This window comes from Gallinula chloropus, assembly GCF_964237585.1.
Source record: "Gallinula chloropus genome assembly, chromosome: 5".
Taxonomy (NCBI): Eukaryota; Metazoa; Chordata; class Aves; order Gruiformes; family Rallidae; genus Gallinula; species Gallinula chloropus.
The window spans coordinates 21,136,532-21,155,152 of NC_140090.1; the positions used below are offsets into that span (position 1 = coordinate 21,136,532).

The 18,621-nt window shown below is 37.1% G+C and overlaps 1 protein-coding gene across 1 annotated transcript in view; it reads right to left on the reverse strand.

The window, feature by feature from the left end:
- The window catches only part of LRP2 (LDL receptor related protein 2), a gene marked incomplete at both ends in the record, with an annotated part of 121,204 nt that overhangs the window by 57,944 nt on the left and 44,639 nt on the right, over positions 1-18,621 (reverse strand). The window contains 16 exons of the mRNA XM_084265135.1: positions 1,644-1,772; positions 3,561-3,738; positions 4,783-5,011; positions 5,954-6,138; positions 6,568-6,779; positions 8,714-8,962; positions 9,868-10,245; positions 10,921-11,037; positions 11,402-11,521; positions 12,162-12,401; positions 13,474-13,755; positions 14,560-14,697; positions 15,463-15,593; positions 15,906-16,031; positions 17,209-17,401; positions 18,262-18,465. Coding sequence (XP_084121261.1) covers positions 1,644-1,772; positions 3,561-3,738; positions 4,783-5,011; positions 5,954-6,138; positions 6,568-6,779; positions 8,714-8,962; positions 9,868-10,245; positions 10,921-11,037; positions 11,402-11,521; positions 12,162-12,401; positions 13,474-13,755; positions 14,560-14,697; positions 15,463-15,593; positions 15,906-16,031; positions 17,209-17,401; positions 18,262-18,465 — 3,111 coding nt within the window. The remainder of the gene's footprint in view (positions 1-1,643; positions 1,773-3,560; positions 3,739-4,782; positions 5,012-5,953; positions 6,139-6,567; positions 6,780-8,713; positions 8,963-9,867; positions 10,246-10,920; positions 11,038-11,401; positions 11,522-12,161; positions 12,402-13,473; positions 13,756-14,559; positions 14,698-15,462; positions 15,594-15,905; positions 16,032-17,208; positions 17,402-18,261; positions 18,466-18,621) is intronic.

The following is an 18,621-nucleotide window of genomic DNA, read 5'->3' on the forward strand; positions in this document are numbered from 1 at the left end:
GTGTGCTTCATTGCTTCCACATTGTATTTCTTTCATCGTGATCCCTCTGTAAGGCTGCACACACTAAAACCAGCATATATTTCTAAAATAAACCCTCTTTATTTTAACACATTAAAGTTGCACTTAATTTTTTATTATCAAAATTCATAGAATCAGAATATCCTGAGTTGGAAGTGACCCATAAAGATCATCAAGTCCAACTCCTCTCACTGCTGCTAAGAAAAATGTGAATGCAATCCAGCTCTTTAAAGAACACACTGCTAAGTATCAAGCTGGAAAATACTGTGATACGGATTTTTTAAATTAGGTAGTTTTACAAGAAAAGGATCTTTTTCTGACAGAGATTCCAACTGTTAGCTCATCTCAAAGTTAGTTTCTATTTAAATTTCAGTGATTTGAAGCTTTCTTATTAGGGGGCCATTAAAACATACTTTACACCTATGCACTTGGTAGAAAAATGAATAATGAAGGCTTCATCTGACAAAATTAATCCAGTCAGATTTCTGGTCTCAAACTGCCTGCCAGTAATTTGAATTTTTGTTAACTTTTTTTTTCAAATTAAATGGCTACGTGATTTTTACAAATTATTGAGGTTGGTGGACTGTTCAAAGAAAGTTCAGTGGTACTTTCTGATACGAAGTTTTGCTTAGAAAGGTAAGCTCTGTTACAGCTGCATCACCTGTAGCATTTGTAATTTTAGGCTATGTTTCCAGACCTCCTGCATTTGGCATACTAATTTTTCACACTGGGGGGAGAAAAAGCTCAAGCTGTTAATTTTTTATCTGAATTCCAAAATGCTTTAGTTCAGATAGGCTGAAGAGAGTGATGAGGAACAGGGAGAACATCTGTCCTGATTAAAAGAAACTAAAAGAAAGTGACTTGCTTCTTAGCAAAATACCGGCTGAGAAAGAATGTGATAATCGCTTCAAATATATACAACAGAATGCATGCCAGGGATAAAGGAGAACTATTGATGCTATTCACCCTGAAGCTCAAAAATGGCCTAAGAAATTGGCACAAAATGGGGAAAGACTATACTTTGACAGAAAATCAGAAGTTTTACAAATGTCAAAATTGTGAGGTTCAGTGAGTTTTAGGAGCAAGAAACAAAATAAATCCTAAATTGAACTTGACTGGTGAAAGAGGACATATGACATGGCAGTCAAAGACAAGAAGGAAACAGACTTGAATGACCAAGAAAGTCCCTTCTAGTCCTCTCTCCCTACATTCTTAGAATTGGAACTCTTAAAAAAAGGTTTCCAGACTGAGTATTTATGATGAGGACAACATTCTGCCAGAGTATGTTTTCCCTTTTAACTGATAATAAGTCCGTTCCAGATGTATCCCAACAGCAAAAACATTCAGTGTTTTGATAATGTTTATAATGGGGCATCTTTAAAGTGCTTAAAAGAAAATTGAGTTCATCCATTTTCCCTAAATGGTAACTGAGTTCCTTCCAGAACTCGGCTTCAAACCTTTAGGCGAAGAACATTCCATGCTTCATTAATGAAGTCTGCCTGGAATAGCCCCAGACTTTGATTTCATGAGCAGCAGCCCTCAGATCTGAAGTACACTTTTTGCCTGACAGAGGCATGAATTTTTGGATGGATTTTTTTTCCCATCTCTCATTATTACTGCCCCACCTCTCATGCAGTTTCTGTTATCAGGAGAAAGCATCCATCCTGAAGGACAAGCACAGGAAAAAAAATGTGGTCCAGATGAAGAAAGCAAGCAGAGGTGGCTACAGGGGGATGATGCACAAGAATTGATACCTGAAAAGAAAAAAGGAAGTATTAGCAACTGCAACAATATGAGCAACTGGAAAGAATATTTGATATGATTGCTACTGATAGTATCAACACAGCACACCATCATCTTTGCTATCTCCTTAAAATAATTTTTTAAAAAAAGTTATTTCCAAGAACCATGAGCAATACAATACACTTGTAACAACATATTATTTTTCATGTAAAACAAGTACCATTACCACAGTGGTCTTTTCAATTTTTTTTTGCATAATCCAAAATCTTTCGAGCTCATATTCAGACTTTTCTTAACTGCACCAAGAGGCATGGAGGTTTTTCATTATTTGATTATTATAAACTTTCTAGATGGGGAATTTCAATTATTTACTGAAGCGTCTTGAAGAAAACTAAAAGAGATAAACTAGTTGCCTACATCTCATTTAAAGTTAGGGGCAGTTCAGTGCGTAATGTCTTGCACCACTTTGAAACTGGCAGTCTAAGCTTGTAAAAAGGACAGTGAAGAAGGTGTCTACTGACTGCTATTATCACTGTATGCTAAAATTCAATCATTTACATGGTAAATTTTCCAGGATCAGCCATCTTCATGAAAAAATTAGATTTTGAGTATATCCTTAGCAAATGCTTATTCTAAGGAGCTTGGAAGTTTCAGGAAATGACACAGTTGTTGCTAATATAAAAACTCAAATGATCTGAAAACAAATTAACAAGAGAACAATAAAATAATGTCATAAACTCAGAATTTAAACTGCAAGAGAAATATTCATCTCATTGGTATAACAAATCTAAATTCTTGTTGTTGTGAGATCGAATGATTTACAAAAAAAGGAGAGTAGATGACAGTTTTATTACTGCATTTGGAATTTCAATCAGCAAATAATTATTGCTTCATTTGTAAACATTATCATGTTCTGCTGTTTTGCAAGTGCTTTATTCCCTTCTTCTCTGTCTGGCCACATAAATAGAATAGAACAATTCCAAATGAAAAATCATAAAATGTACTAATTTAATACAATGAAGAAAAATAAGCAACTGGTGGTAGAAAGTTTTTTAAACCTTGGGTTGTAAAGCAACACCAGAATGAAATTAATGATACCCTCTGGTGACTAAACAATTTGCAGTGAGGATGCAAAGTGGCTTTAGCTCTGAACATGATGGAGGAAGGTTTTCTTCCAAAACAAATATACCACCAAAATTACTAAAGCCTTACTTAGACAAAAATCTCTGCCCTCCCTGATATGAAACACTCCATGCAAAAGAAATACAGCAGAAACAATAAAGTATTTCTGAAAACATATTTCCCATTCTTCAAGTCATGACGTGAAACGAGAAAAAGTTTGATTTGGAAGGTAACTCTAACAGAAAGAAAAGAGAAAAATAGGGGGGACGGTTTAGTCTTTCAGCAGCAAAAGATCACCTGCATATGATCTCAGATGGAATCTTGAATGCAGTGAAGATATTTGTTTAATGTTATTATTTCATGAAGTAAACAATACAAAAGTGCTCTCAGAGAAGGATGCTGACAGTAATCTTGTATGGTATCATTATACAAGGAATTGAGACTGGTGTGCCACAGAGACAGTTTTTAAAAATTAAAATGCTCAAATTTTCTTATAAAACCTTTCAAAACAAAGTACAAATAAATGCATATTCTCTTTGCCTAATCATTATGTTTACATAAGGCTACTTTTTGAACCCAGCCCATTCACTGACAAAGACTGATTACAGGACTGCCTGTGCATGACATTACCACATGGCTTCTTTTTGTAATTACCAAAGCTGTTTTGATGACCTTACCATTAGGCTGTTTTACAGGATGGACTGCAACAAGCCCCAAAGGCTGGTGAATGTTATAAATCATAACTGTCTGGTTTCCTCCATGCCATTTATTGGCCCGAATTACTCGATTAGTATAGCGGTCACTCCAGTACACAAAATCTTCAAAGACAGTCAGAGCATGTGGATGCTGCAATATCTAAACGGCAAGGACATTTACCAGTTTAGTTCTGGAGATGTGCATCTGTAAAGCTTGCTTGTATATGTACAGCAATTGCAGAGCTGAGCACTTTTAAAAAATATGAAAAAGCCCAGCTGTGACTGAAAAGATATTTTTCAGCAAAAAGAGATGAAATATCATCTATTGCCTGAAAGCAAGACCTTAGTTATAGCAGAAGTACACATTTTTTAAAAATGAAAATGCCAAATAGACCCTGTGAGACACATAGCATGAGGAATTAGCAAAGCAGTCAAACTGTACAGCAGAACACAGGGAACCAACAGAAAATGACCCAAACGTAGATTTTTCAAGGGCACAAGAAGAAATATCTGCTGAGAGTTACGGATCTGTCAAGATCTTACATCTATGATAAGCTCCCCTATGACTTACCAGAGGGTCCAAGATTATATAAAACTAGGAGGGAGGCATGAAAGATTGTACCAGCTTCTGTTTCCCAAGAATTGTCCCTACACAAAACTAAAAGCCCCAAGGTTCAAATCTTGAAAACACCTGTGGGGTTTTACACCAGCCTATGTGTACCAACTGAGCATATGAGCTACTGTGTGGGTACAAGGACAGTGCTACAAGTTGCCAGCAGCACTTCACTGTCACAGAGGCTCTGTGAGGGATGGTCTTGGTGCAGGCACCAAGTCCTGGCAGCATAAAACACTTCTCTGCTGGGAAAACTTCTTCCAGGTTTTTTGTTCTGTACTTGCCCACAGAAAATTCACCAGCTAGTAACCTCAGTGATAGTTGCACCTTTAGACTTCATGCATACAGACAGGAAAAAATGAGAATGATCTAAAGCACCAAGTCTACGCTCAGGTCCAGGTTCTGTTGAAGTTCTCCTGAGATTGTGCAATTCTTTTTTTTCCAGCTGTAGCAAACAGCTAAAAGACTTCATATCTGCTTCACCCAACTATTTTGAAGAAAAATAAAACCAGGCCTATGACAGTGCAAATATGTTTTTCAGTACTACCAGCGAGGATGTGGGAAAACAAGGTTTTCTTATAAATGTCTTACCAAATCACTTGCGACCACTTGTCGTCTGTTGTTCCCATTGTAATCACAAAAATCGATATAATCAAGATAAGCATCAGCAAAATAGAGAAGTTTATTTGGGTAATCAATGGAGAGCCCATTGGGCCAGTAGATTTTATTGTTAATAATCACTGTTCTCATTTTGCCATCCATGCTGGCTCTTTCAATTCGAGGGTTTTGGCCCCAGTCAGTCCAGAACATTACATGAGCACTGAAAAAAGTACATTGTGGTTATCAATCTGAAAAAACCCAAACCCTAGCTGCCTACTGAGACACATTATATGATATCTCATTAGCTAAATAACAAAACCAACATTTTTAGGAGAAGTCCTACACAATGACAATGACATTAATTTCAGCAATACCCTTACTTTAGGTATTACCATAGCTTGTTATAATAATTCTTTTAATACTTCTATTACCATTTTCATTTTTTCATTTGACAATAATAGCAGCATATAGAAGCTACTGTTATAACTGGCTTTCAACATTGATTATAATCTGATTCTCCAGTTACTAAGTAATAATTTGATACAGGTTTGTACTTTTACAGGCATGCATTGGTAACATTAACTGTGCTAGAACTGAAAAGCCCCATGTGGTGGGCAGTAAAGAGCCTTCAAGTCATTGAAGAGCTCAAAAACCAGTAAAAGTTTGGTCCAAAACAGTTCAAATGACAGGCTTTCATTTATTCTATGCCACTTGCTGTCTGAAATGGGAAGGTGCTTTTGTGGTAAGATTAATATGGTACAGATAATTATTTTAGATTTGGGGCTATCAAAGAAGCTGTTCTTGTCAGGTAGGCATACCACATTCTGTTACATATAAGTTTGTGGGATACCACCAACTGATAAAGACATAGGAGAGTTTTGACTTAATAGTTAACTAGGAAAAAAACATTAGAAAATTTGTTTTACAAGGAAAAAAATATCTCACTGTAGTGAAACAGAGCAACAGATTACAATTAAATACCATCTGACTTGAAATACTAAATTAACTCTGCAAACACACCATTTTAAGAAGTTGTCTTAAGTTGCCTCTTCCATTTGTCAGTTATAATCATGATACAGTTTGGACATATCTTGAATTTGAATATTGTTACTTTAAAAAAATATGCATCTTTTCAAAACATAATTAAAAAAAAAGAACTTACTCAGTTCTGGGATCTAAAACTAGTCCCCTTGGGTTTGTTACATTTTCGCTGATCAGCACAGTCCTGTGGCGCCCATCCATTTTAGAGACTTCAATTGTTTCCAGAACAAAGTCTGTCCAGTAAAGATTGCGACCTACCCAATCTACCGCAATACTTTCAGTCACAGTGACACCACTGTCAAACACCTATTTAATAACAAAACAAAAAGAAAAAAGGGAGGGGGGGAAAGAACAAACTAGTTGATATTATGTATTTACCCTTTATTTCTATAGAGATGGAATAGGGAACCAAACATCCAACATTTTCTAGGTCTCCTATGCAGAATAAATCACAATGTACATATTCAAAGTGCTGACAAAGCATACACCCAAACATTCTGACTAACTTCAGTGGGTCTACTGAAGAAGCTGACATCTACTAATAAGAAAAACAATTTATAGCCTGCTGTTTTAAAGGGTTTCTTGAAATTGATCAGTTTTCTTTCTTTCTCATAAAGCAGTATGAAGTGTTGGCTTAGCATTTACAAAGTTGTTTCTCTTGTCTACATTAAGTACCTTCTTATTATGTTGGGATTTCTCCTCTTTTCTTTTTTAACTGGAGACAGAAACACTTACTATTTTTCGGTCAGTCCCATTTTGATAAGCACTCCAAATTTTGTCCTGAGTTGTATCAGACCAAAAGATGCGATCTGTGATTGAATCAAAATCAATAGCCACGATATTCCTCCCATCCCGAATCAGAGAATAAATACTGTGTGACTGAGAGGTGATGTTGTCCACAACAATTTGGTTACGACTTGCCACCAGCAAAAGAAGATTCCCAGACTCTGTCAAAGGAAATGAAATTAATATAAACCAATAGGTTCTTCAACAGTAATTCTGTAAGAAAAAGAAACACCGAGTAATTTGACACGGCTTTATAGCATCAATACTATTGAATTCATCTTATCAATATGCATACCCAGATACAAGTCAATTCTCAGTCCAAGATATTTTATCATACACAGTCTGTCCATCCTGACTTTTGGATCTACCTTGGTTTTTGTCCGTCCTTTTTCCATCCTTTCTCCATATATTTCTTTAGACTCCCCTTCCCATCTCATATCTGAACCTCAGGTTCTCTTCCCCACTGTCCAACAAGTTTGCTGCTGACATTCAGCCCTCCAGTCCTCCTAGTCCTGATCCAAACCACAAAGTTCTTTGTACCATCAACTTGACACAGCCTGGCTCTTCCTCCCTTTTAGCCAGACTGCCTTTTTTTTTCCCCCCTTCCCTTTAGACTACATGGAGACCTGGGAGAAGACTACAGAGATTACAGAAAAGTCATAGGCTGCTGTGATTAAATTGCTCTGTGGCAGCTTACACTGATAAACTGCTGGAAAACAACTAATGAGTAACCACCATAATGACAGCAAACTGTGAGAAATTCCCTATTAGCAAAGGCCAGACTTATTCAACAAAGCCAAGTGCAGGGTCCTGCACCTGGATTGGGTCAATCCCCATTATCCATACAGGTTAGAAGATAATGTGCTTGATAGCAGCCCTGAGGAAAAGGAGTTGGGAGTACTCATGGATGAGAAGCTGGACATGGCCGACCAATGGGCATCTGCAGCCCGGAAGGCCAACCGCATTCTGGGTAGTATCAAAAGTAGTGAGGCCAGCAGATTGAGAGAGGTGATTCTGACCCTCTACTCTGCTCTGGTGAGACCTCACCTGGAATACTGTGTCCAGCTTCAGAGCCTTCAACACAAGAAGGACATGGACTTGTTGAGAAGGCATCCAGAGGAGGGCCACAAAAATGACCAAAAGGCTGGAGCACTTCTCCTATGAAGACAGGCTGAGAGAGTTGGGCTTGTTCAGCTTGGAGAAGAGAAGGTGGAGCTTATAGCGACCTTCCAGAACCTAAAAGGTGCCTATAAGAAAGCTGGGGAAGAACTGTTCACTTGGGCATGTAGCAATGGGATGAGGCGTAATGGTTTTAAACTAGAAAAGGGGAGATTTAGGTTGGATATTAGGAAAAAAGTCTTAAATATGAGAGTGGTAGATCACTGGAACAGGTTGCCCATAGACATAGTGGAGGTCCCATCTCTGAAGATATTCAAGGTCAGGCTTGATGGGGTTCTGAGCAACCTGATCTAGTGAAAATGTCCCTGCTTACTGCAGGGATGTTGGACTAGATGACCTCTAAAGGTCCCTTCCAACCTTACACATTCTATGAGATTTGCAGGAAAATTGCAAGTCTTCCACAACCTGACTATATCCTAAACCAGAAAATCTGTGGTGACAAATTCCACCAGGTATATGGCTCCTCTATACTGTCAGTATACCATATGGGAGATAGAGAACAACAGACAGCTAGGCCATGCCATTGTCATTTATTCTTTAGAAATGAGCAAAGTACAGCAGAGGCACTAGGTAAGTCTTGTGAAAGGATGGGATTTAAATATTCTGAGAACTTCATAAAGTGCAAATTTTAACCTACGGCTTACAGGTGTCTGGCACTGCTTTTCTCCTGAATACTATTTTTGACTGTTGCAGGCTTAAAAACTACACGGTTGATTAAATATATAATTCCAAGGAAATAATAGTTTCCAATTGACCCCTCAGCTGACAGTTTTAATAGTCAAGGTTTTCTGCCATGCACAACTTTAAAGGTTGTTTACATCAGCTCTTTTAAAAGAGAACAATATGAAAGTGGCAATGCTGGCCATTTTTTCCAGACACTGTCGCCATTCTTTATGTTGACATCAATGTTCCTCACCTGCTGCTTTACAAGTCTTCCCACTGGGTTCTAAAATGTATCCTTCATCACAGTAACATCTAAAAGACCCTCTCTCATTGTAGCAATGCTGACTACAAAAGCCTGGAGGGTCACATTCATTAATATCTTCACAGGTCTTGGAGTCATTTGCAAGCTGGTATCCAACAGGACAAGTACACTGAGCTCCAAAGGGTCCTTGAATACATTGATGAGTGCAGCCGGCATTATTGTCAGAGCAGCTCTCTTGATCTGAAATGGGATTAATGAAGGAAACAAGGAAATAGTTTGCAAAAAACCCTTCTTATGTTAATTTTAATACTCAGTGATTGCATTATTAGCCCAAGACGGCTGATTTGTGAACATGACTTCACAATCATCAGTTACACAATATGAGACTGGACTGAGGCCCTTGTGCAAAACGTAACAGACACAATGCACATAAAGACAGGTAACAACATAGTAAGTACTACTGAACCACATTAATTTAATGATAAACAGGGATGTCTAAGAATTTATATGAGTTTTCTTTAAAACTAGCTAGAAAAAACCAAAATTTTACTACACCACTCCAAGCCTAAAATTGCATTAAACAACAATAATTTAAAATCATTTATAACCATACCTGGCTGGGGTTCATCTGAGAGTGTGCATTGATTAAAGAGAAGGAGGAGGAAGTAAGAAAAGAAACAAAGAAAAAGGTTATGCTTGAATCAATTCATAATCAACAAATACACATTCTGGCTACATGTAAGTTTTCAGATTTTTTTTCATGATTTTTGAAGTTAGAAATTAAAAAGAAAATATTATGGACTGAATCACATTTCATCTGAACTTAAAGCATACCATGCTTTAGTGAATGTGTTCAGAACACAAAGCTCATTCCTATATTGCTATATAAAAACCTATATTGAAGTCAGCAGAAGTAACATTTGAATACAGAGCTCAAGATGGGACATAGCTAATGAATTAATGTGTCATCATCATAGTCTCCTTTCACTGCAAGCAAGTTCCATTTAGTAATCTGAGCTCTAAATTCAACATGCTTGCACTTTATGCCAGAAAGGCTGCTGCACTAAATGCAGCATGCTGAATATTCCATTTCTATTTGAAGCCACAGCATGGACACTACAGCAGATGCTTAAACAGTAACTTACTGCACAAGGGGGATTCATCAGCTCCATTAGGACAATCAGCAGAATTATCACATACTTTGCTCAGATTTACACAGATACTGTGACCCGGGCATTGCCACTGCCAGCTGGGGCACCGGAAGGGCTGAGTAGGACAATCTCTCTCATCACTCATATCCCTGCAGTCATTATCACCATCGCAGATCCATGCTCGATAGACACAGTTGCCATTATCACAGCGGAAAAGAGACGGAGGACACGTCCTGGCAGGACATCTATGATGTTCATCTGAGCCATCTGCACAGTCAAGATGGCCATCACATTCCCAGTTAGCAGGAACACAATTGCCATCTGATTGACATTGGAATTCATTCTGGTGGCACATCCCTGGTGGTCTTGTAGCTAAAAACAGTAACAATGAACAGTTCAAAAGCTGTTTCCATTTTGAAGAAGCAAAATCACAATGTTCAGTTCGCTTGCATTAGTTACAATGCTATTGAAAACTGTGCTGCCTGGACATCAATCAGGCCATAGAATCACAGTCAGTCTACAAAACATTTCAGAATCTGACCATTCAATTCCTACTTCATTTTATGATGAACAAGGCAATTCAACTATGGTAATCTTTGCAGCAAACACATACTGATGTCTACGTATACTGGTATCTATGTACATGCCCAGAGCAATGTGGAATTACTTGCTAAAACAAGTTTTCACCACCCTCCATTGAAAGATCTTAACTATCTTAAATGTAAAATATTTCTCAAGGGAAAATTCCAATCTAACTTTAATGGATACAAAGTTTTCAGTTTTCTAGATGAATAGACTTCTTAATTTTACTTTTAAACCCTGAGACTAAGGTGCCAAGTAAAACATGAGTATCAAAAGGAATGCAAACTCTACACCTACTCTGTTTTAAATTTCTGCTTAGAAAAACTATTTCTGGACCAGTTCCCCCAAAAAGAATTCTAAGGTTTTAAGGAAAATAGTGCAAATTATTTGAGACAGCAGATCAAGTACATTTTTGGAAGCATTGTCTAATAACTGAAGCCTTTCTTTCAGGAGGAATATACTTACGGCAATCAGCCTCATCTGAGTGATCATTACAGTCAAAAACACCATCACACTGGTAGTAAGTGCTGATACACTGGTCTCCACTTAGACATTTAAACTCTGTGGCACTGCAGTTATATACTAAAATAAAAACATATTAGTGTTATTTATTTATTTTACAGAGCTAGACTGCACCAGTTTTTCTATGGGTGCCCAAGTCAGACATGCTATCAGGAGTTCAAGTTCCCTGAGACACAGAAAACACAGTGACCTTGGAATCTACCAGAAGCTTAAAAGAAACAGATTTCTGTTCTCTACAACCAGCCAAGAGATCAAAGGGCTTACTAAAATGCTCTATCAAACAACACAAACAGGGTTAATTCATGTATCGATTTATTATACATTCTGCTATCTTAGAGCTGGTAATAGGAGGTCACTAAAGACCCCTCAGGGGTAAGATTGAGGAAACAATAAAGAGGCATTCACCAAACAAAGTTACACTTACTGCAGTCATGCTCATCAGCACCATCTATGCAGTCTTTGTCTCCATCACAGACATAGAATGGGTCAATACAGCGGTGGTCTGGACACTGAAATTGCCGGGGTTCACAAGTACTTGTGAAAGCTATTAAGAATGACAATAAAGACTGATGTGTTTCTTTTCTCTCTTCTGAAATCAGCATAATACTGAGATATTACAAAGACACTATGGCTAACCTGCACCATGTAACCCAACAACTAGTAATCACATAAGTTACAAGCACTGATACATTAGTATCAGGTCACTGTTTATTCATAGATAGGCTTGGACTCATGCAAAACAAACAGAAGACTCCACTCAGCTGTAAATAACTCTTAAGAAAGTAAACGAAGAAACAACTGTCTGTCTTCTGGTAAAAGCTTCACAAGTAGCTTACCTGACTACTCCATTAGTCATTACTGGGATCATTCATTAAATAAGTGCTTAGAACATCTAAACTTTAGCTGCTTTTTGCTGTAAATGGCAATGGGTGACTTAATGCAGCACCATGGTTAGAACTATCACAGTTACCACTTTTTCTATTCTTAAATTATTTTTTTGCATTCTACTTGGCTCTGGTAATTCAAATTAGATGAGCTTCTGTATCTTATGGACTCCAAAACATGTCTAACTTAGATATTGGTTCTTTCTCCCAAACTTCAAATATCATTCTTACACCACCTGACATACCTATGTAGACATTTACAGTTGTTTAAAAAGCAACAGACAGAGTTGTGATACTCACTGCAGTTTTTTTCATCTGACCCGTCACCACAGTCATTATCAGTATCACATAGCCAGATCCTAGGAATGCATCTGTTATTATCACAGGTGAACAGGGTTACAGGGCATGAAGTGGGTCCTTGTGTAGGACAATGCAATTCATCACTGCCATCAAAACAGTCATTATGTTTATCGCAACGCCATCGACCTGGAATACACTGTCCGCTGGTACAGGTGAAAGCTGATGAAGCACAAGTATAATCTAAACAAAAACAGAACAAGAGAAGACTTTTATGAAGATGTCAAAAGCTTGCCTTCCCTGCCAGAATATTCAGTACATTTAATATACTTACAGAATGTCTACAGTATGCATCAAATTCTAAAACGCACATAGCTTAAAAGGAAAATGCCTGACATGCCAACATGCTGCTGAACTGAATACTTACAAGCTTTTTTAGATTGCAAGAATCAAATTGTTAAGCACTTCAAAACAGTCCAGAGAACAAAAAAAAACATTTCTTCGAGTAGCCATTTGCATCATGCTTTCCTTTTCCCCAAAAGAGGGCCCAGTTATTCTAAAATTGCCCACTAATAAAGAGACAGTTTATACCTTAGTCATACCATGCATTAAGGAGTACATTTTATTCATATATTCTACTTTCTTGGTTTTGGTTTAAAAATAAAGCATTAACCATGAAGAAAGAAGGATCAAATATGTCACAAATGCCAAGACTTTGTTGATATCTTATCAACTATAATAGTCCCACCGTTCTCTCAATTTACTCAATAAAAAAACCTATTTTGTGTGAGACACTTTACAGGAAAACCAGGAAATGAACCAACATGCTTTTAAGCCACTTCACTGCAGAAATCAAGATGTAACAAGTAGTTCAGAAGTGCACAAATATAATGAAAACCATCAATTTTCCATACAGATTTTTAATGAAAAAAAAGGTGTCACTCTAATCTTAAAGGAAGGTTGGACAAAGCACATGGCTCTGTTATTTTTCTTATGATGCTATTTTTTAAATCTCTTCATCTGTATTCAGGTGATTTGTCCCTCCCCATGCATGAAAATAAGAACAGCAAGTGATAAGTTTCAAAATTTACAAAAATCTAAGAATAAAGAAAATAATTTTCTTCAGAAGATAAATTTTTGTTACTTTGTAAATTAAATTCTGAGAACTTAGTAAGATGAATATTTTTTTGATTCTTTAGGTGGCCACTGTTGAATCCCTTATTTCCATGAGTTATTTGAATAATTTCCAAGATTGATACATCCAACTTCCTAAAAGGCAAACACATACAAAGGGTAAATTACAGGGATTACTTACTTAAAGAACCACAGTTTTGTTCATCGCTGTTATCATGGCAATCATCAACACCATCACACTGATAGTACCGAGGCACACATCTTCCATTAGCACAGGAGAACGAGTAGGAGCCACACTGCAAAGTGGGTGGCTCATTGGATGGATCTTCAACACATGTCAGCTGATTTGAAGCCAGCTTCATGCCATAAGGACAACCACAAACCCTCTGAAAATTTGGCACTGGGAAGCAGAAATGGCTGCAATCTCCATTAGGATTTGTTCCTCTATTACAGTAGTTAGAGCCTTAAAAAAGTGACAGGAGAAGATCATGCATGCAGCTTGGAAATGATTAAAAGTGCATAGTAACTGTAAAAGAATGTTTTATAAAAGAAGATGCTGTAGCAAATCCTGGTGTTACATAGACTGCAAAGGCCTACTTCACTGACAGTAGTATTAAGTTATAATAATAAGACCCACATTCCATAAAATCTTCATTGACACAAATATTAATGCAAGCCAAGAACATACAATTAAATTTCATCCAGCTTTCTGCCAAATTTCAGCAAGTGTCTGGACACAAAGACCTTTCTTTGAGCAAGGCTGGGAGACCTGATCCAATTTTTGGACACCAAATAAATGATGAGCCTTAGCATACAGTTTGATCATTGGGTGTTGCACTAAATTAACCAAATCCTTGGTTTAGATCACAGAATTCACCAGTGAAAAGAAGACTCAGGCACAATGATTACTCTAAGAATAGTAGTTTGATTAATAAACATTTACTCAATTCCTCAAAATGCATAGTTCAGTTTCAAACTTCTCCCAGAAAATGAGAAATGCAGTGTTGTGATTGGTTATACATTTATATAAAATACAATGGATTATAATTTCATTTTAGTAACTTGAAGTAACAGAAGTGGTGGAGAAAAACCGCATATACTCACAAAACATTGAAATACAGTGTGTGATTGCAAGCACCTGCGCTGCCTCCCCTGCATGTCACTTACAATTCAGTATAGCCACTTTGAGAGTGCAAACCTGCTGTCCTGATAATTTGCCTCTTGTTCCCTGTTTCATGTTTATCATCCACACAACAAAAGAGCTCACCTATTTGGGAATGAGCATCATATGCTTTAACATGCATGATGTTATTAATGCCCCTCCTAATAACAGTCATTTCTCCTCCATCAGACTTCCTCACTCGAACAATTCCACCAAGTCTCCAATCAGTGAAATAGACGTAACCTGATTTGAAAGACATTGAACATGCAACAATTACAGAGCAATACCACATAAAAGATCAAGCATCATGAGAAAAAACTGCAAGGCTTTTCACAAATTTAGCATATACCTTTTCATAACTCTTTAATGAAAAAGACAAATAGACTTTTATCACTAATGCAGTCAAAGTGAGTCCTTCAGTCATGGGCAGACATAACTTTGAGAAAAAAGCCCCCTCAGATTTCACTTTAATTGAAATAACAAAGTCAAGTGGTATTTCAAACTCCAACGGAATTTTAAAAGCCATTCATTATGACAACTTTCCAGAAAGTTTAGAGTATTTGTTTAAGATATTCTTACACAATATCAAAAGGTGTCAGACATTGAGATCTTTCTTCACAAGCAACACAAATCCAGTGACAAACTACATACAGCTAATAAAATCCTGAAATTGCTGATCATCTCTAGGGAGATGATTTACCTTGTCTGTTTAGCACAAGCAGCCCACCTTAGAAGCTTTATCTCCCTTGTACAGCATATCTGCCTTGTTGCAATAAAAGAGTTACCTGATCTGCATCAAAGTATTTAAACACAAATATACATAACAACAGACCTAACCCCAAGCAAGAAGAACTAAATACATTCTTAATAGATAGTTTCAACAGTGCTTTTTGTAGAAAAAGCAGTATTACAAAGGCCACATCATTTTATTGCACAAATTCACAGATCATCAGATGAAAAAAAAAGTCTGTGATAACAATAGTTAATATTTTTCCATGTCAGGCTTACCTCCAAAAACAGTAAGGCCAAATGGGTGAGTCATCTGACTAATACGTTCAAGAGTCCGTCTGTCCAGCCCATCAAAGGTGCTGTGCTCAATCTTATCAAAAAAGGCATCCACCCAGTACAGCCTTAGGGAACTACAAATAATGAAAAAGTCATATCTCTTCAAATGACAATATGTCCATTAGGAAGCAAAAATATTTTCTCAAATAATATTTCTAAACATGGCAAGACGCTATTGGGTTGTGTCAGGACAGATACTGAGAAAATACCTTAAATTTTACGGGCTTTTTAACAAACTGAAAATCAAACTCTTCAATACAAAAGTGCCAGAGCATGTAAGCTGGCGTAATTCCTTTCTTTTTAATTCCTGACAGTTTGAAAGAAGAAAGAGATTTAAGAAAAATATTTACTCAAAAAAACTTCTCTGTCTCCTGTGTTGTACTCACCTCCAGTCAATGGCTAGGCCATTAGGCCAGCCTAGCGTTGTATTCACAATTGGCAAGGCATGGGATCCATCACTCCAGGCCCTCATGATTTTCGCAGGGCGGAACCAATCTGTCCAGAATATATACCTGAAAGGGCACATGTCAGAAGACACACAACCCAACAATATAACATAATTAAACTGAGCAAACATTTGAAAAGCATTAACATTCTTCTTTGTACCACACTGTCACACACCTTAAAAAAATACACAATTTTATGTTGACTCCCTTCTCAACTGGTAGTGGCACCAACAATTAACATTTACCCTGTGTACCACAACTTCCAAACTCTTTGGAAGTGGCTATCCCTTTAGACATAAAATATCTGTAGTTATGTTAAAATTGTTAAGGATTTCATTTAAGTACTGACAGGGATGAAGAATCAAGCAAAAATGCACCGTCCAGGTAATACTTTCAAGTAAACATGAACATTGCAAAGAATTTTCTCCTGATTCTTTCGACTTATGTTGACTTATACCTACACTCAAAGAGTTGAAGCTGGTGTTAAATGACTTCACAAAACAGCAAACTAAAAAGGTTGGGATACCCAAAGATACAAATTCAACACCAATGTTATGAAATTACTTCTAAAATAGTACATTTTGCTATTAAATGTGAAAATTCAATATCCAAGGATTAAAAAATTCAACAGTACAGTGGTAGGAAGCTAACTATGCTGTGAAAGAAATGCTATTTTGGCATAGCCAAGTAACACAGCATATTGAATTTGAAGTTAAGTATTCCCATCAAAGAAAAGCAGGGCTTCATTTTATGTGCAGAGAATCACAGGTCTGAATCAAATATGGGCACTAGTATCCAATACAGAAACAGATAGAAAATATAAAGGAGGTGAGGCTAGTGTTTTGAGAACTTAAAGTCTATTTAAAATGATATAGAGAACTTTTATCTTTCAACTATATGAAATAGCTTTCTAATCTGAGTGATACAAAGAAACAGAGATCTTTTGCCTGTCTACCTACACACAGGAGTGAAAGAAAAAAACAAAATGGTGCTTTTAAAGAGAACTCTTCTGAGCACTTCTCATGTGGAATCTGTATCACCTGCCCTTTCCTTTGGGTGCTGAATCCTTGGCCAGAATAAAACACACTAACTGAAGACCAGTAAATTGCAAAGAAATGGTATTTTGGAAAGGAGACAAACGTAAAGAGAAATCCAGAGTGAGATGTAAATCTAACCTCACCAATTCTGCTTAAACCATTAATTTGTTCATATAGTTTTAAGTGAGAATCAAAGCTAAACTTACCCAATAACAGGATGAACCACTATTGACCGAGGATTATTTAAATTCTGAACAATAGCTCTCCTAGATTTATCTGCCAGCCTCATCACACTAATGCTCCTATATCTAGGGTCTGTCCAGTACAGATTCTTTGAAATCCAGTCAAAGGCCAAATCTTCAACACTTTCCACTCTATTAGCCGTCAGGATTTCTCTTCCTAGAATTTATAACACACATAGTGATGTAAGTAACATTGCTGTGGTGTTCTGTCCACAAAACTAGTGGTTCCCCTCAGTACAAACGCCATCTCTGTGCTACTTAAGATAAAGACCAATAACCAATGCGGGGAGGGGGTGGGGGGACGGGTGTCCTTTGCTCCAAGAGGAGAAGGTATATGCTCAGGGGTGCAAACCTAAAATAGAAGAAACACAGACTTGCCAAAGATGAGAGAAAAGCCTGTCACTAAGTTTGCACTGAAAAGAGTTTCGTGAATGAAGGTCACTGAGGCCAGTCCAGTACGAACACCTTGCTCAGCAGCCAGACCATACTTCCTGTTTGCACAGTAATAGCCAGCTGCAGACTACCATTGCTCTGACCCAAGGCAGCAGCAAAGTTAAAAGGACTAAATGGTGACTTAATATATATTTGATCATTACTATCAATTGGAGAGAAACATTCTTCAAACTAGCAATATCACAGCCACAACATTCTTGTTCTGTATTACAGTATAATAACAAACATCCTGCTCTCCAGATAGGGAAATGAAAAACAAACTCAGTTCCATGCTAGAGAAAGGCATCCTAATTTACATAAACACTGGTGATGACAAATGCTCGTGGTTAGAATTGCTACAAATAGTTCATTTCCAAACATATTCAGCAGGTTTGCTACAGCACAGCAGACTTCCATGAGCTTAGAATGAGTTGAACAAAGATTCTTTACGTTTTCCAGAATACTGGGGTAACACTGAGATTTATCTGTATATCTCACAATGTTACTTTTTGCGTTTCTTTTTAGAAATATATATTCTACTATCCTTACCATATTTATTCTACCATTCCTAAGAATGATTCTCACCTGAACCATCAGTTTTCTGTTTATAAATCATGTCTTTACTTGTGTCTGAAAAAAAAATGGTGTCATCCTGAGCATAAAAGTCAATTCCAACAAAGTATGAAGGGCTCCCTGTTACAGGTATGATCACATCTTCCTGGGTGGAGAGATTGAATGGGATTCCCCGGACAGCCATCTGGGATGAAAATAGCAGGAACTGCTGCACAGCTGCAAGAGAAAAGATCAGAGTCTTTACTTACTCACAAGATAAGACAATTGAGCATTAACTAACTATAAAGCTTTATTTTCTTTTGAATGCACCAATAGCCTGAAAATAAACCAAAACAGAATAACAAAATAGGAATTCAAATATATACTTAATAA